This window comes from Camelus dromedarius, chromosome 4, assembly GCF_036321535.1.
Source record: "Camelus dromedarius isolate mCamDro1 chromosome 4, mCamDro1.pat, whole genome shotgun sequence".
Classification (NCBI taxonomy): domain Eukaryota; kingdom Metazoa; phylum Chordata; class Mammalia; order Artiodactyla; family Camelidae; genus Camelus; species Camelus dromedarius.
The window spans coordinates 47,041,975-47,061,780 of record NC_087439.1 but is presented as its reverse complement, the minus strand read 5'-3'; the positions used below and the strand labels follow the sequence as shown (position 1 = coordinate 47,061,780).

General features: G+C 42.1%; 1 protein-coding gene across 7 annotated transcripts in view; it reads right to left on the bottom strand.

Annotated features, from left to right (window-relative positions):
* RAPGEF4 (Rap guanine nucleotide exchange factor 4) overlaps positions 1-19,806 on the bottom strand; it is a 273,372-nt gene that overhangs the window by 124,035 nt on the left and 129,531 nt on the right. For all 7 annotated transcript variants that reach the window (XM_064484913.1, XM_031451662.2, XM_031451663.2 and 4 more), the window contains one exon: positions 672-744. In XM_064484913.1, coding sequence (XP_064340983.1) covers positions 672-744 — 73 coding nt within the window. The remainder of the gene's footprint in view (positions 1-671; positions 745-19,806) is intronic.

Sequence of the window (19,806 nt, the reverse complement as noted above, 5' to 3'; positions counted from 1 at the left end):
CAGTGCCTGCTGCCTGGTCACACGTCCACGTCCACGTCCACATGCAGACCCGACGAGCAGTTCCAGGGGATGGGAACGGGCGCTAAGAAGATGAGTCTGACACGCATGAACAAAGAAACAGAATCCAGACATGGGATTTCTTCGAGTCTGGGGGGAACCTGCTAAAAAAGAGTACTACAGAGAGAAACTTCCTTTCTTTAATGATCGGCCAGAGACCGGTCTCTTACAAAAGACCCAGAACTTGAAGAGGCCAAGATTTAAGAAGAATAAAGAATGATTCAAGCTGCTTCTCTCCTTGATCATTAGCATCAAAATAGGTGGGGCGCTCAGGTGTCCACCTGTGACGGGGACCAATACAGTCCATGAATCCCATTTTAAAAAGAGCCCAGAAACAACACTTTCCAATGAAGCTACTTTCAGAAAGCACGCTGAAGTTCCCACTAGCCCCAGAGCATAGCTCCCTGTAACAGCTAAGATCACAAAATAATAGTATATGAACAATTTTTAAAAATAACTCAAGCATGGGCTGACAGGTCTGTTTATCCACAAAAGAGTCTGGAGACTTATTCTGCCAAATTGGTGTAGGACACTTTTTTTTTGTTTTGGTCACATGGAAACACATACCACACAACAAGTTTTTAGATATAAAAATGCTCATGTTTTTCACTTACTGTCATTGTTAGAGCCCGTTTCCATAACACCATAAGGAGGAGCCAGAAGTCCTGCCATGTACTGTCGATATTTCTGAAAGACAAGATTGTAAACTCAGTACACAGATATTTACTCACTTGGAGCATTCATGTATTTACATGTTAAAAAGCAGAAACGCTGGGTGTCAGGAAGCATCTGAGTCTTGTATTTATAGAGCCACGGAGCGTGCTGTCTGGGATGTGTGGCTTAAAATAAAAACGCTGTGTTCTAAAGAGGTCTTCCTGGATAAGACTGAGAGTGCCCCCCTGCCTGGGGAGAGGGTTCTGTCGCGCTGTTCTTTTCTGTATTGGCGACTGATTGGCCACATGGCATGTGGGCTTTTACCCTCCCTCCATCTCTTGCTCGGCTTCTCACTCCAACACATGCTCAGGTTTTTGTGCAGGGAAAAGACACTTGGTTTTTATAGATGCAGATCCAAACAAAAGTGCTGCCTTCTTAATAGGTGAATGGCACTGAATCAGCCTTCTTTCAAAGCCAAAAGAAATGCATCTCTAGAAAATGTCTGTTTGAAAGAAGCTGATTCTCTGCCATTTACCACCTTCCTTTCACAAGGTACACCTGCCTGTTATGTGACCTCCCAAGAACGTTCTGTATGTTGTCAAATAGAGTCGTGTGGCTTTGCTTAGAACTGCTTGGACTCCCCTGAACTCCCTCCCCTGACTTCGGTCCAGGCCGGCTTTTAAACCTGGGGCTCAGTGATATACATGAGCCTGGGTCTGTGCTGGTTTGAAGGGGTCAGGCTTGGTGAGTGTAGGGCATTTAGAGCGCCCAACGAGAGGGGAGTGACTTTTATGAAGAAGGGGAAATGAATCTGAGACGTCCTCTCTTCTCAGGTGATAAATACAGCGTCCTCCTCTTTCAGAATGAAAGCTGGGCAATTTTATTTATTGCATGGTGTCATGTATATTTATGGTTTATAATTACGATGACACATAAATGTTAAAAGCATCAAAAGAATCAGCACTCCATAATGTGCCTGTGGGTTACACAGCCGTCAGCAGAAAAGACTTCATCTGTAGCAATGGGCAGCTGGCAACACGCAGCATTTCAGCAGCCATCTGGCCCATTTGGTAGATTTGAATGGTGTTTGTAATGTAACATTGACGAGTTCTCAAAAGAGCCTTCTTCTAGTCAAGATGTGACTAGTTTTTTTTTTTTTTTAAATCCTTTTTTCTTCTCCTTCTGAGACAACTATACTAACACCTGCATGCAAACATTTAAAATCATGATTTTTCTCTGCCTCTTAGTTAACTAACACACCCACGGGACCAATCCATCACCCTGAATTTCTGACATTTCCTTTGATAATTTCCCAGTTCTGATTCTCTTCTTTCTTATGATACCGTCTCCTCTTCTTCTTCATTAGAAAGCACTGATCAAGCACATTTCTTGGCATAACATTACGTTAGACTCTGAACAAAACAGGCTCAGAGAGAGCAGATGGGGGCTAGGTTATGCTCTAAGTAGGTTCTGTGACCCCTTTTAAATTATTCCTCTTACTGTTAGCAACTCTGTAACAGGTTCTTAAAAGAAATAATTCATGTTAAGTAATTTATGTTAAATTAAAGGAACAATTGTGCTTTGCTTAGAAATGTTGCTTTGGATGCAGTGGATGTGCCGTCAGACACCACAGTGTCAATTTCCGTGAACTCCACGGAAGCACCTTCCCTGACTCCTAAATGAATGGGACTCTGCTTTTCTGCAACTCCATATCACTGGGTCTGTGGTTTGTTCCTGGAGCGTATTATCAGGGTGGCCCCTCCTGGGAACAGAAAACAGAGCAGCTGCTTGGGGAGCAGAGTGTGGGCTGGATTTCAGCATGTGTATGTCCTGAGCACCCACCATGTGCAGACTGTGTCCTGAATACTGGGCTCACTGCAGAGAACAGACAGACAAGGCCCCTTGCACTCGGGAAGCATCCATCTCCTGCAACACAGGGTACCGTGTCTTGCACATAATACGAAATTAATACTACTCATCTGTTGAATTTTGGAATTTGAATGGAAAATTTCACACATATATTAAAAAAGAAAGAAAATCATACCTCATATGTAACATCCAGCCTCAACATTAGTAACTCATGACCAGTGTTAACTTGATCTACAGCCCCATCCACTGGCCCCTTCCAGAGTTATTTTGAAGCAAATCCTAGATATCATATCATTTAATCCATACATATTTCAGTGGGAATCTCTAAAAGGGAAGGGTTCTTTTACTTCCCCAAACAAAACCATCACATCACTATTATAACTAAGAAATGTACAATATCTCCATAATATCCAGTGTTCAACTTCCTAATTGTTTCATAAATGTCATTGCTGAATTGAATTTAAAAAGTACTTTATTAGAAACATAGATGAATGAAACAGAAAAGAGAGCCAGAAATAAACCCACACATATACAGCCACTTAAGTTACAACAAAGGAGCCAGGAATATACAATGGGGAAAGGATAGATTCTTCAAGAAGTAGTGCTGGGCAAACCGGGCAGCCACGTGCAAGAGAACAAAACTGGACCACTATCTAACACTACACACAAAAATTAACTCAAAATGGATAAAACTCTTCCATGTAAGACCTAAAACCATAAAACTCCTAGGAAAAAGCATGGGCTGTACGCTACCTGACATTGGTCTTGGCAATGATTTTTTGGATTTGACACCAAAAGCAAAGGCAATCGAAACCAAAGTCAATAGTGGGACCTCATCACACTGAAAGGTATCTGCACAGCAAAGGACACCATCAACATAATAAAAAGGCAACCTACTGAAGAGGGGGAAAAGGTTGTTAAATCATGTATCTGACAAGGAATTTACTATCCAAAACATGTGAATATTAAAAAACCCAAACTCACAGATACAGAGAATAGGTTGGTGGTTGCCAGAGGCAGGGGGTGGGGAGTGGGCGAAATGGGTTTTTAAAACCTGTCTCTGCAGAACCCTCGGCTCCTTGGAGGACCCTCAGGCAAGGACACCATGTAAGCAGAGCCTTCAGCCCCTATGGCAACCAGAGTGTTTTCACTTTTAGCTGTTACATAATTTAGAGTTCCAGGAGTGATTTCATTTGAAAGATGACTTTCACTTCTAAAAAATAAAAGTTTAGAAACTACAAGATTAAATAATCTCTAAACTTCCAGCCAGCCAGATGTCACTCAAACACCTCCATGAAGAATCAACAGAGACCAATTTAGGATTTGCCTGGAAAGTGTTAGGGATTTTATTCTCTGTTAGAAAGAGCTCTGTGGTTGTAGATTGGCCAAATGACAGGTTGCTCCGTACCTGAAAGGTTTACCAACAAAACCGGTGGTACTAAGCATTTAACTGAGAGGCACCATAGTGCGATCCTGACCTCAAACTGAGGTGTGCAGACCCCGCTGTGTGGCACCCAGCAGGGTAGGAGGGGTGAGACGGGTTAACCAGAGCTCTTCCTAGAGCTTCAATTTCATTCTATGTCAAGTAGTTTAAAAGATTACTTTTATACTTCTATATTATGGAGCAGAAAACTAAATTTGCATAAATTTTAAAGATTAAAGCCTGTGACTTCAAAGAAATTTTGAATTTGCTGCTGGCTACTTCTTGCTACAAAGGGTCTAGACACCAGGCATTATGTATTGATTTCCTCTGTATTCAGAGAACTTCAGTGGAAAAACCCACGCGCCTCTGACGTAATGGAGAGCAAGCAGATGCTGGAATCACACAAGAACCACGTCTTAATTCTGAGTCCACCACGTGCTACCTGTGTAAACAGGATAAGTTACCTGTTTCCAGGGTAAGGAACTTGGGATAATATCACCCATCTTTCAGGACCATTGGGAGGATGAGAAATAAAATCTAAAGAAGTACTCAGCACATATTAGACACTTAATAAATGGTTACTGATGATAATAATAACAATAAACCAAGAATTGATCAAGCGAATCACAATATATTTAATGATACTTCCCAAGCAGAGAGTCTGCAGCCTGAGGGAAGAGCACACTGTACGTGGCAACGTCACAGGACTCAGGGTGCTGATGCACACATAGTATAAAGACTCACAATACATCCCCTGGCTTGTCTGCTAATGAGAGCTGTGGAGAAGTAAGAATTTAAATAATAGACTTTCTTAAGTGATTTTACAGTATACTGCCTATTTGCATATCCACATGGTAAAATAGTCCAAGGAAAAAGGAAGAGTCGAAGAGAGTAAGCCCAGAAATAATTTAACAAAAATTAGTAAAGCCTTTTAACCATCAGAACTTTTTTTATTAACAAAATATTTTTTTAAATTAACCTGTAAATTACAATTGGCCAATTTTTTTAAAGCAAAGTCAGTGCAGGGAAGAAGTCTTCAGACTAGTGAGGCCAGAAGCCTGCCCCTATATCGAGACGGAGATGTGTTACCAGCTATACTAATGTTTTCAGAGAAGAGACAAAGGTGACAGTCCCAGAAAGGTTAAAACCTGGTCCATCTCTCAGCCACTTCACTGCCCCACCAAGGCCACTGAGGAAGGCTGGCTGGAAGGCTGGCAGAGCAGCCACCAGGCTGAGGGATGCGGGGGGTAAATCCAGCTCTGCTCCAGGCTTGAGCCCTACCCTGGACATGTTCCCACCCAGAGCAGAGGGGACCTTTCTCTAATTTGCACAAAGGCCCCATATGGCCCAGCTGTAGCCCAGGAGCCAGATATAAAAGCTGGGTGGTGTCTGCTGGAGGAGGAGGCATGAAAGAGATATGTCACATTCCGAAAGGCCTCAATTTGCAAAGCAGGGTTCATGGAGAATAAAGGAAGGCTGGCAGCTTGAACCCTAGCTCTATGACAAGAGAAGAAGGGGCCCCAGCAAGGCAGGAGTCCCCACCCTGGAGATCAAGGTCTTCCTGACACACTGAGGCCTTTCCTGGGTGTTCTCCAAGCTTGCAGCCCTCTACCAAGGCCCGCCCAGGAGCCAGGAGGCCAGGCCAGCATGCAATTGTCACCTCATTCCGCAGCAGCCAGGCAGAGACCTGAGCTTTGGTTACAACCCTTCCCAAGCAGCTGTCCCCTGACTTCCCCTCCTCACCCCAAGCCCATCCAGCTAGGAGATTATCAGGTTGTGGAGAAGGCGTAAATAATACCCTTAGGCTGGGATATCAGTGCTAGGAAAGCATTGACAGCAAGAGACTGTGAGGATGATTGACAGGCCTTGCTGTGAACACCATGGGGAGGGGGCGCGGGGGCACACGTGCTCAGAACAGGGACACACTAATGAGAGCTCCTGGTGGGCAGCGTCCAGGGTGGGGGAGGAATGGAGGGGACTGCCCCAGGGTGTGGGGATATGTCTTGTCATCATGTCCCACTCATTACATTGGTACTAGGTTCTCCCAAAGTATACAAGCTGAGTTCATAAACTGTCATGACAAATAGGTCATCTGTCCTTTCTCTGAAAGTATCGTGATTATGTGGTAGAGTGACTTAGAATAGGGCTACGAAGTTTAGGCCTCCCCCTTCGCTGTCCCTCGGCAAGAGTTCTTTCACCACCTCTGTGTGATGTGCGCTGTGGTGGCAAAACGGACATGCCACGTTGCTCTAAAATCTCAGACAGCTCGAGGGTTCTAAACATGCGAAGAGTAGGGAAGAAGGGAAAAAGTAAAGCAGTTGTAAACGGAAACCTTCAAGCAGCATTTTTCTGTTCACCCTTTTACACCCATGGGTACCGCTGCTCACAAGCAGATCACTGGCGGGACGCAGTTTACCTCTTACACCAGCTTATTCTGTTTCCTTGCTTCCTGATTTCTGTAGCATCGACCTAACAGGGCACAAAGATGTTCCGCTGCCACTTCCTCAGTGATGTTTCATTCATCCTTTGGCTCTACTACAGATGTTTCTAAATGGAGGCAAAATTCTATTTGCCAACTCCTGGCAATTTTTAACTCATGAGCAACCTGACAGAGCTGTAGTTTGGAGTAAGGACCATCCCACTGGAGGAAGTTTTCCAAACTTGAATCGTTTAAGAATCCTAGACTAAAGCCTGAGTGAGATGATGCTAAAAAGTCTCCCTCAAAGACCTCCTACTTGGAATTGTCTCTCTCCTACTGGTCTGTGAAGGTGCGGAGAGTCCGGCCAGTAGGGACCCTCAAGGACTCTCAAGTGAGAACAGGACTGTGAGGAACCTCGGTTAGCCAGCTCTTACTCAGCCACAGAGATGAGTCAGATTAGCCCTGAAGGAAAGGGAGGGGGGAAAATGCATTTGCTTAGTCAGTCAAGGTGACAAGAGAGGCACAGTGGGGTCCACACAGTGGGGTCCACACAGTGGGGTCCTCATAGGCCTTGCCTCTAGTGAGGGGAACAGCCGCGCCCACGTGACCCAACAATTGTCTCTGTGCAATGGTGCTGGGGGCTGGAAGAAGAAAAAGTATATTGAAAATGTGGCCAGGTGGTAGAGACTGGGGCAAATTCAGATCTGGGAGTGGGGCAAAGATATGGAATCTGAGGTCAAGGCGGCTTGGTGGTAAGGGAGAGGGGCAGGGGGAGCGAGCCTTCCACGTAGACAGGGAACAGGCGTGATGTGGAGGCAGGGAAGAGTCTCTGGCAGGATTGGGTGCTGGGAGGGGGCGAGGCAGTGGGGACAGAGCAGTGCACGGGCCGGACAGGCAAGGCCTTGGAGGTCATGAGGAGGGTTTGGAACATTATCCCAGTACACCTGGAAGCAGCTTAAGGAGAAGTGACAAGAACAGATATGTGTTTCTAAAAGATCACTCTGGCTGCTGCATGGAGAATGGTTTTGATGGGAAAACAGTGAAGGCATTAAGCCCTTTTGAGGGGCAGGCCTGGATGTGGCCCCTCAAAGGGGCCTGAACTTGGCGGAGAGGGAAGAGAGAGGGACGTGGAGTAGGCAGTAGCAAAGGCACTTCATTCCTAGAGGCCAGTCTCCAACTACTTAGACTGAACGATAATAAAGACTCAGATTTCTTGCTGAAGCCCATGCAACACATGTGCACCATTAATACAACTAAAAGGTTCGGTGATTTCAAGGGGCTTGCTGGAATGATTGTAATTTAAGTTAGTGCACACTCTGCATCTTCCAGTAATTAAATTAGCCGTGAGCTTCTCCCACAAGAACTCAAATTGAGAGGAAGACACGCACACGGTAGGTCAATGCTACTTAATTGAGAGTCATAAAATAATTTGCTCTGGAGCTGTTACTCCATAGTAAATCCTCATACTTCTCTTTCTGCTAAGCCTGAACCTACTAACCTGAGTCCATCTAATGTATAAATGAGACATTGTTTCTAAATAGTCGCTGCCTTCTTGTTTATATAAAAAACTGTTGATTGACATCTTATTTAACCATATGCATCTTCAACGTGATGGATATTAAGTATAGCTATTCTGAGTTAAAATGATTAAGCCCAGAACTTATAAAACTAACATGAATATCGAAATACACATCACAGGAACGTGCAAATTCCAAAAAGTGCTTAGTGTTGATAATACAGAATTAGGTGCATCAATCATTTAAAAACCTAAAATAAAGGATCATATCACAGAAGGTATTAGCCCGTGACTGGCAGCCCATTAGAGCAACCTACCAACATTTTGTCTGTGCTTCCTTGCTCTACAGCGTACCTTACAAAGGGCAGTAGAGAGCAGGAAGGGGATGGTGGGTAGCGATTCAGGAGGCGCTATGATCTGGATGTGTCCCCCCAGATTCATATGCTGAAACCCTAAAACCCGAGGTAATGGGATTAGGAGGTGGGCCTTTGGGAGATGCTCAAGTCGTGAGGGTGAATCTCTCATCAAACAGATCAGTGCTCTTCTAAGAGACCCCACAAGGCTCCCCAACCCCCTTTGCCATGTGAAGACACATGAGAAGTCTGCAGCCTGGGAGAGGGCCCTCACCCGACCAGGCTGGCACCCTGACCTCAGACGTCCAGCCTCCAGAACTGGGAGAAATAAATTTCTGTTGTTTAAAAGCCACCCAGTCTGAGGCATTTTGTTATATCAGCCTGAATGGACTAAGACATTCCTAAGTGGGGTAGGAGGACTTTCCCAAATAGATGGCTGAGTGAATGAGTTACTGACAGAATTTCTTAACCACTCTGAGGCTCAGGTTCCCCAGGAGTAAACCAGAAATATTAGCACATGCACTTCATGGTGATGGAAGGACAGATAACCTGTGTATAGTGCGTCACAACTCGAGTGCACAAATATTAGCCCCCATTCCCTCCACATCATGATTTCTTCTCAAACCAATTCTGTCAAGGGGCACGTTTCCCGTTAAAAAGGTTAATGTCTGAAAGAAAAATAACCTGAAGGTATGAAGATCTACAAAAATAAACTAATGATTTCAAAATATGATGGAAGAAGCTATCTGATTATACGATGTACCTGGTCAAATATCTCTGTGATGTTCGTTTGCTCTTTAAATAAGCTTCTTGCTTTTACAGAAGGGACAGGAGAAGCATGAAGATCAGCTGATGCTGATAAGACAAAACCTAAACTTAACTCACCAAAAATCTATGAATACTAATCAATTTCGTAATTTAAAAGAAAGTACAGAGGGCTAGAGCAGCCAGTCTGCTCTACCAGAATTAGCACCGAAATACACTCGTTAGTGAAAATTTAGTCTTAAGAGACCCATGTATGAATCTAGCTGAAAAAAAGCTGGCAGCCATATATAAATAGATGATGGCAGAAAATGACTCACATTATATACCCAATTGGTCTTTTTTCATAGCTCTGCCTATGGCTGTTGCTTCCTAAGCCATATCTTTTGTAAAATAAGTTTGCCTTTTGATCTTGTTCTAACCATTGTTGCCTCTTTTCTCTCTCTCCCACTCTTCTTCCCCAGTATAAAATTTATTACCATAAAATAAAAGCACATGATAAAAAATTTAAGCTACAAGGTGTATAAATGAAAGAAATAATTCTCCCCCTCACTCCCCTCCATTTACTGGCCTCCCCAGGCCAAGGGAACCACTGCTGGCACTCCTTTCTTCTGTAATATCCAGAATGTTTCTATTCTCACACCAACAGACACATCTCAATTGGCTTCAAACAAATGGGATCATATGGTACACGATGTTTTATCCTTTTCCCCCTCTCCAGTACTATATCTTGGATAGCTTTTGCTATCAGAACATATTTCACCATTGCTTTCTCATTAGACACCTCAATTTTGGGCTATATTCTCATTTAACCCAGTTGGGGGACATCTGGAAAATGTATTGAATTTACATTATCAATATACCCTCCTTGAGTTTAAGGCAAAAGAGAAAGCTCATATACAGGGATCTTACCAAGCAGTGATTTCAATTTTATTCTTGGAAATGAGGTTGAACTATAAAAATTTAATTCCAAGGCAAACAAATATGCAAGCGTATCACTCAGAAAATCTCTCTGATGGCTTTATCTAATTGGTGTCATTATGTTGTAACTCCATCGACTGCCAACCCTGTTTTTTGCCAACTTGGCAAAGGCTTCTCTTGTCATATGTTTGATGAAAAAATATTGCGTGTGCTCTCTCCCCCAACACTGTCAGAAGAAAAAAGAAATTTAATTAAATTTCAATTTCTGACAGTTTGAATTAATAGAATAGAAATTATAAGACATTATGGATGGTGGCTGAATATTATTAGTGTTAAAAGGAGCCAGATTTACTGATTTTGACAAGTGTGTTGAGGTTATGTAAGAAAGTGTCCTTGTTCTTTCTCCAGTGAAGACATACAGATGGCCAATAGGCACATGAAAAAATCCTCAATATTGCTAATTATCAGAGAAAGGCAAATCAAAACTACCATGAGGTATCACCTCACACCAGTCAGAATGGCCATCATTAAAAAGTCCACAAATGATCAATGCTGGAGAGGGTGTGGAGAGAAGGGAACCCTCCTACACTGCTGGTGGGAATGTAAATTGAGGCAGCCACTATGGAAAACAGTATGGAGATTCCTTAAAAAACTAAAAATCGATTTACCCTATCCAGCAAACCCATTTCTGGGCATGTATCCGGAGGGAACTCTAATTCGAAACAATACATGCACCCCAGTGTTCATAGCAGCACTGTTTACAATAGCCAAGACATGGAGGCAACCTAAATATCCATCAACAGATGACTGGGTAAAGAAGCTACAGTATCTTTAAACAATGGAGTACTACTCAGCTATAAAAAAAGAATGAAATAATGACATTTGCAGCAACATGGATGGACCTTCACTTAGGTTGTCATACTAAGTGAAGTAAGTCAGACAGAGAAAGAAAAATACTATATGATATCACTTACATGTGGAATCTAAGAAAATGACACAAATGAACTTATTTACAAAACAGAAATAAACCAACAGACATAGAAAACAAACTTATGCTTACCAGGGGGCAAGTGGGTGGGAAGGGATAAGTTAGGAGTTCAAGATTTGCAGATACTAACTACTATATATAAAATATGTAAATGACAAGTTTATACTGTATAGTACAGAGAACTATATTCAATACCTTATAATGGCCTATAAAAAGAATATGAAAAGAAATATATATATATGTATAACTGAGCCACTATGCCATATACCAGAAATTAATACAACATTATAAATCAACTATACAATAAAAAAGAGAGAAAATGTCCTTGTTCTAAGGAAACATGCCCTGAAATATTTAATATTTAGGAATAAAGCAGTACAATGTCTCAACTTACAAATGATTCAGAAAAAAATGAAAAAGAGAGACAAAGAATGATAAAGCAAATGAGGCAAAATATAAACAATTGGCAGGATTGGAGTAAAGAGTTTTGGGAGTTCTTTATACTGTTCTTGCAATTTTTCTGAGTATATTTAAAATTATATCAAAATTAAGAGTTTCCAAAAAATGAAAAGGAGCCAGAGTTGAAACTTTAAGTGATTACTCTTAGTGCATTTATTCTGTCAACATACATGGGAAGCTCAGCTTGGATGAATCACAGGCTCTGCCCTCATTCTGTCGGTCCAGTGGCCTCTGCCTCTCCAGCAAGTCCTTTTCGGAGGGGAAGCTCTGTCCCCACCAGCAGGGAAGGTCCACAGCTGGCCCTGGGAGCCAAACATCCAAGTATCTGACACGTGGGGAGACGGGAGAGGGGGTGGAAGGGGCTACAGAGCCACAGCCTTCCCCTCACCCCACCTCATGTGCTCGGCCCCCCTGGCTGGGCTTTGGCCTTGACTCCTTGTGTGTCCACTCCCTTGCTGGGGCCCAAGCCCAGCCCTCAATGTGGTCCACAGCCTGCTTGCCCTTGCCTGGCCCCCTTCTCCAGAGGACATTTCTTGTCTCTTTTACCTCTAGTTCTAGCCTGAAATACTGCCCAGCCTTGACAGATGGCCCCAAATTGCAATGCAATGACTTGGTCTGGGTTTTTTTGTTGTTATTCTTTCTCTGCTGGCAGGCCCCATCTATCAGGCTACAGGACCCTCCTGGTCTCAGTGCCATCCTGGGTGCAGGCAGAATTTCCCAGGTTCTTTGAGCACTGTCATTTTGATTGGTGGCCACCACCCTCCTCTCAGCCTCACAGCTTTTGTAACTAGGAATTTTCTGGGAACTGCATTCTGGCCTCCTTGTGTTCTCCACTCAGGGCTGTCTTGAGACCCAAGGACACCAGATGTCCCATCTCCAATGTTAGCCAAGCTGTAGCATCTAACCATCCTACACGGATTAACCTCTGATCACACACAAAAACAGACTGATTTCTGCTGCAATCTAGACACTCAACTTCAAATGTCAGTTCCTCAGTTAGAAAATAGCTACATTGGGCTCTCCTATAAATTCTCTCCATAGTGCTAGAGGGAAAGAAACCACCTTCCCATGAGTCAACACAAAATCTAAACAATACGATATGAGTGTGCCATGCTTATGACAACCCAAAGTATAACACATGAACTTGTGTTTTTCAATGTTTGTAATATACAGGTGTCCCTGATTTTATTGCTGGTTTAAATAAAATTCCTGATGTTTTGAAAATATTGCCTTTTGCCCCAATCAATATGTACATGGTTTTAAAATAACATTCACCAAATACAGTGAGGTTTATTTAAATTTGGGGGGGGGATTAAAGCACATTGCATCAAAGAATTAGAACAATATGGAAAGAATCTTTAGGGAGTGGAGGAGTACCTTATTAAAAGTTCCTCATAAGCCTCATTGGGAGAGGAAATATTGCCAACCACTTCCCCACATGGTGTACAAAATATATCTAAGGTGAACAAAAAGGATTCTCCTTCCTTTAGTGAAAGTGTCAAGCTGGAAACAACCCCTTTAAGGAGATGTGGCCCCAGTGCATGAGGTGGACAGCCGAGTGAGGGGCTCTGAATCTGGACCCCAGGCCCTGCGGGAATCTTGTCTGAACCTCCTCTGCCTACCCTCCACCATCCTAGGTGATGACATTCTGGTTCGTCCTCTGCTCTTTCCTCCAAGCAGAGATAGGCTGGTCCAGCCTGTCTACATCCCAAAGACCTGGGACACCTGCCCAAGTGCCTCTCCATCGCCTGTGTGGGGTAAGGAGCTGGCCAAAGGGGAGCATATGAATCTGAAAGAAAATGCTTATCAGAGGGTCCTGTCCGCAGAGTGAGGGGGGCCTGGGGAAAGACATGGAGTTGTGGGGGGCATTGGAGAGAAAAAAGCCTGGACCAGAGTTACTCAGGGCAAAGAGGAGGTGGTTTGGGCAGTGCTGAGTGTGAAGGGTAGGCTGTGTGGCAGGCGGGATGCGTTCACAGGATGCAGGATTCGGGAGCCACACTGACGTCTTCCTGGCTTTCCTGTGCCCCCTCCAGCTCCTCCTTCCCAAGTGTGGACCTCTTCCCCAGCTGGTTGTTTACCATGGTCCCCACTTCCCTTTCAGATCTTTGTCTCTTGTTTTTACCATTTTCCATTTTGATGTTTAACCACCCCCTACCCTGCCCCAAGCACCCAACCTCCTATTTGGGAAACTCTCCTGGTACCTACATCCATCCCTCTTCTTAGGTTGGATCCACTTCTGGCCACTGGATCTCCTGCTGTCTCCACCTCAGACCAAACCCCACACAGGCTGGTCAAATGCCCGGGTTCCAGCCTGCAGGCCCACCCCTGCGATGTTGCCAAAAACACAGCTCCTCTCTTCCAGGCCAGTCACCTGGGAACCTCTCACCTCCGAGCTTGTCCTACTGCCATTTAAGCCCCACAGCCACAGCTGGACAGAAAGTGCTCTGCACACTGTAAAGTACGGTGCAGGTGCTATTTGTGAGCACTGAACACAGCTGCTATGCCATGAAACTGAGACACTGACTGGAGACGGTTATTCCAAAGATGAGAACTTCCATTTAAAAGCATCCTAGAGAATGCCCACCTTCATTTCATTAATTTGCCCAAAGCTGGGTCTGCAAAGAACCCTAACCAGGGTGTAGTTTGCCTTTTTGGGGTGATAAAAATGTTCTAAAACTGATCATGGCAATGGCTGTACAACATACTAAAAGCTATTGCCCGGTAAGTGGGCAAATTGTATGGTCTATGCATTGTGTCACAATAAAGCTGCCTTAAAAAAAAAAAGAGAGAACACTGAATGGTCTTCAGGATGTGAGCCTAACTTACCCAATATATCCACCTGGCTGTCAGAGGGAGGGATCAGAAATAAGATGTCATTTTCCAGAAATCCTGGGTGGGCATATACCCTGGTTTTACCTGCATGAAGCCCCAGTCTGACCATCTCTCCCACAGGCAGCTCCCCACACAGGAAGCTGTGCACCGAAAGAATTGGCATGTGTAGGTTTCTTGGTGCCTATAGCATGCAGAGCTACGCCTACTTTTTTCAGCATTTGATTTTTCCAAACAAAAGGAGAAACCAAGCACATAAAAACCCAACAGTGAACTGATGAGCAACTTTGCATATATATAGAATTTCCAGGCAATAAAGCATGCTCTCCAACAAGCTTGTCTTTGTTTGCAGGGAAATTATGCTTTGCTTTCACACAATGCCCTCTGCCAAGCCCAGTGTGCCCTCCTAATTTAAATTAGTCTTTCAATTGTACAATCGTTTCAAAAGAAACTAATTTTCACTACGCTCATTCAGGGAACTTGACCAAAACTTGAATTTTTGTTGGGGGAGGTGGCAAACCCACACAGTAAGGTTTTCTGCTTTGCCACCAACTTAAGATTAATCATTTTCTGAATATCTATAAATATTATTTTGATTGTGTGAATGGCTTTAAAGAGCTGTTTATAAAAACCTCACAAGACTGTAAGTCTGCAAAGAAATAAGCCTAATATAAAATGTGAGTGAGAGAATTATACCCAAATTGCACAATTATATTCTAATTTGTAGATTATAATTCAGTGTGCCATAATAATTTATCCTGAAAATTATGTTATCTCAAAAATAAAGACAAAAAACTGATTAAGATAACTTTTCTCACGAATCCTGAAACACTTCATTCACTGGGTAATTTTGTTCTGTCCTATCTCAATAAGGACACTTCAAATCAAAGACCTCCAAAGGAAGGTTAATAAATCTTGACCATTTCAATAGGCTCTGTTTTCTTATTTTCTTATTGTGCATTAAATTCTATGTGAAGTTCATATAATCTGGCATAAAGATGGAGGATTAAAAAAAAGTTTAAAACTTGGCTTATCAGAAAATGTCTAATGGTGTTTCTTCCTCACTGCTGGGTTACTTCCCAGAAAAGGCTCCATTGCACTATAATTTTCCTAAATAAAGCTGGGATAGGAGAGGATACCTGGCACTGGGGAGCGTGAGAAATCTGATCAACAGTGGGTTGATTTTTTTTCAGTTGTCATAAATATATAGCTCATTTTATCAATTCGTAATCTGGACAAGCCAACCATTCTAAATGGCTTTGGGACAGATTCTGTGGGTTTTTTGTTTGTTTTTTTTCTTTTGAGAAAGTGTTATTTTTATCCCTTCCCTCTCCAACTTCCTACTTCCCATACACAAAATGAGATATTCATCTCTGAATGCCCCTGGTAACCTGAGCATATATAATTCAGGGATAAATTATGTCAGCGAAAAATTCAGAATTAGCAGTCTCAGAGAACAGAGTCAGAAGTAGATTTGCTATATAGGAAATTAAACCATGACAATAATAACTAAAATTACAGAAAATTATGAACAGTAACTCAGGAAATAAACCTTTTTTGGCATGTTCGTGTAAGTTACAAATCAACACATACAGTTTATCTCAGGTGAAATGTGCACTGTGAACTTTCACCAAAGGCAGGGAGTTTGTAGAAAGCACTTGACCTTTGATGGGGGAGGCTGCAAGGGTGGGGAAAAAAGGGTCTCAGACTCCTTAAAAATATTCACTGGCTGTTTTTTAGCAGTTGCTAATGACAATTTCCAAAAAACCAAACTTTTAATTAAATACTATGGAAAAGTAGGATGCCACATGCCTTAAAAAAAAAAACAACCCACCAGAATGGCTCACAACAGGACAGGGAATCAAGAGTAAGTGCTAAAAGCAGAATCCAGCTGTTGTCTCGAAAAGATTAAAAACGAAGAAGAACCGAAAACATGAAAGCAAAATGGTTGCAGGGACGCTGCCAAGGGAGCATTTAAAACAGACCCAGAAGTAACAACACATCACCCCCCTCCACCTTCCCTCACATACCAGAAGCCATAGGGAGCGCTCCAAAGAGAATTCAAAAAACAGCTCTTCTGTTTGGTAGACTTTGAAGACGCTCAGTGCACAGAGCATCAATCACCCAATGAACACGTAGAAAGTTCAAGACAGTTCGTGTCAAATTTTGCGATAATTATTATGCAATGTTCATTGCCCACTTCAAAGGCCAAAATCATGTGTGCAGATGCCTGTGTAAGTATGAGCATTTTTCAAAAGGTTGGTACAAACTGCAATAAGAAAACAGATGGCAAGACATTGATACCATTATTCTGGGCTCCTCTGAAGTGTCTCCTCAGAGCAAAGATTTCAGCACCCACCTCTCATAAAGTCACAGACTCGTTTTCTCTTCTCCTTCTTGCAGTCAATCTCAAAGCTCATGGCAGACTAAACTCCTATTCAGACTGAAATGAATGAATCATTTTTTCCCTACTTTTCCAGATAGAGTCATATATGCTTCCAAAATAAATCTTCAGATTTTTACAAAATGACTCTTCTACTCTCTCCCACTAAATCCTTTTCCCTAGAAGGAAGGGAGGGAGGAAAGGAAGAAAAGGAAGGCAAGGAAGAAAAATGTAAAAACTAGAATTATAACTTTCACAAAGCTTAGCCCTGCTTTTCTATTGCAAGCCTTGCAGTAAAAGGAAGTTTAAAATTTGGATTCAATGCCAACAAATTAAACAATGTAATACATGACATTAACAAAATGAAGGGTAAAAATCATATGACCATCACAATAGATTCAGAAAAAGCACGTTACAAAATTCAACATCATTTAATGATAAAAACTCTCAACAAAAGTGGGAATAGAGGGAATACACCTCAACATAATAAAGGTCATATATGACAAGCCCACGGCTAACATCATACTCAACATAAAAAGCTGAAATCTTTTCCTCTAAGATCAGAATGCCCATTCTTGCCACTTTTATTTAACATACTATTAGAAGTCCTAGCCAGAGAAATGAGGCAAGAAAAAGAAATTAAAAGCATTCATATCAGAAAGGAAGAAGTAAAACTGTCACTATTTGCATATGACATGATATTATATATATAAAACCCTAAAGACTCCACCAACAAACTGTTAGAATAAGCAAATTCAGTAAAGTTGCAGGTTGCAAAATCAATACGCAGAAATCTGTGGCATTTCTATCTATACATTAATAATGAACTATCAGAAAGAGAAGTTAAGAAAACAATTGCATTTACAATTGTGCCTGAAATACCTAAGAACAAATTTAACCAAGGAGGTGACAGATCTGTGTACTGAAAACTACAAGACATCAATGAAAGAAACTGAAGAAGACACAAGATACTCCATTCCTACTAATTTATGACATAGGAGAATATACACTGGAGAGAGAACAGTCTTCAGAAAATGTGGTTGGGAAAATTGGATGGCCTCGTGCAAAAGAATGAAACTGGTCCACTATCTTACACTATACACAAAAATTAACTCAAAATGGATTAAAGACTTGAATGTAAGACCTGAAACCATAAAACATGTAGAAGAAAATACAGGCAGTAAGTTCTTTGACATCAGTCCTGGTGATGATTTTTTTGGATTTAATACCAAAAGCAAAGGCAACCAAAGCAAAAATCAAGTGGGACTATATCAAACGGAAAAGCTTCTGCACAGCAAAGGAAACCATCAACAAAATGAAAAGGCAACCTCCCAACTGGGAGAAAATATTTACAAATCATATATCCGATGGGGGTTAATATCCAAACTTTATTAGGAACTCATACAACTCAATAGCAAGAAACCAAACAAACTAATTGAAACATGAGCAGAAGATCTGGACATTTTTCCAAAGAAGACATCTAGATGCCAACAGGTATATGAAAAGGTGCTCAACATCACTGAGGATGTGGAGCAAACGGAAATCTTGTGGGGTTATAAATTGGTGCAGCCGCTGTGCAAAACAGAACAGAGGCTCCTCAAATAACTAAAAATATAATTACAACATGATCCAGCAATTCCACTTCTTGATATTTATCCAAAGGATATGAAAACAGTAACTCGAAAAGATATCTGTACCCCACTGTTTTCTAGCAGCATTATTTACAATAGTCAAGACATGGAAACAGTAAGTGTCCACCAGTGGGTGAATGGAAAATGTGGGCTATGTATGTGTGTTTATGTATGTGTGTATACATATGGTACATTATATATACATGTATATATGGCATTTACATATATATAATGAACTATTACTCAGCCATGAAAAGAAGGAAATCCTGCCATTTGTGACAACACGGGTGGGGTTTGAGGGCAATATGCTAAGTAAGATAAGTCAAACAGAGCAAGACAAATATTATATGATCTCACTTATATGTGGAATCTTAAAAAATCAAACTGATACATACAGAGAACAGATTAACGGTTGCTAAGGGAGAGGGGAGCGGGGAGAGGGGGTACAAAATGGGTAGAGGTGGTCAAAAGATAAAAACTCTCAGTTATAAAATAAATAAGTCCAGGGGATGTAATGTATAGCACAGTGGCCATGGTTAATAATACTGTATCGTATATCTAAAAGTTGCTAAGAGAGTAAGTAGATCTTAAAAGTCTCATTACAAGAAAAAAAAATTTGTAACTATATGTGGTGATGGATATGAACCAGACTTGCCGTGATGTATATATTAGAAATATACACATATACTGTATCGAATCATTATGTTGTAATCCTGAAACTAATATAATGTTGTATGTCAATTATATCTCAATTAAATAAAAAGTCTGCAAGCCTTCACAGGAAAGCAATATTGCATAGTGCAAAGAGGCCAGATTCTCTGGTCAGAGGTATACTATTGTGAAGCGCCTACTTTACATGAAAGCATCCATGATGAAGTTCTGAATGAACTTTAAAAGGCCTATGCCAAAACCAAACCAAAAAAAAAAAAAAAAAAAAAACCAAAACCAAAAGCAAATGAACAAACAAAAAGACCTCTGCATAGATCTGTACATGAAACTCATCCGATGTCAATGTTCTCTACAGACCACTCCACACCAAACGGGCAGCAAGCATGCTCCTCAGAACAGTGGAAGAAGAACCAAGAAGGTGGTGCAGTGGTTTGCGGGGGCAAGGCTGTGGATCACCCTAGAAACTATGTGCAACTGACAACTGTGACAAGTCTTGCCCACGGTGTGTCCTTTGGGTGCACAGATAAGTAGCATCCTTACCAAGCATTTGGGCAGAGTTTTCCGCTGCCCAGCAGGAATGCAGTGGCTATTGTTATGACGTTTCAGGAACGCTCCCTTAGCCCCTCACCAGCTCCCACTGTCTTTTACATGGGACTTCAGGTAGATGCTTTTATCTTTGGATCCCAAGTGAACCTCAAACTGTGCCCAGACTGCTTGCAGTTCCCCAGGACTGAGCTGCTGTGCTTCTGCTCAGACTTTCTCCTGTCTGTCCATGCCCTTGTTCGTTATGTCTCGCTGGCTGTCACCCACTCATCCTTCACAGCTTCTAACCACTGACATACAAATGACCACTGCCATTGTGTCTTCATTATA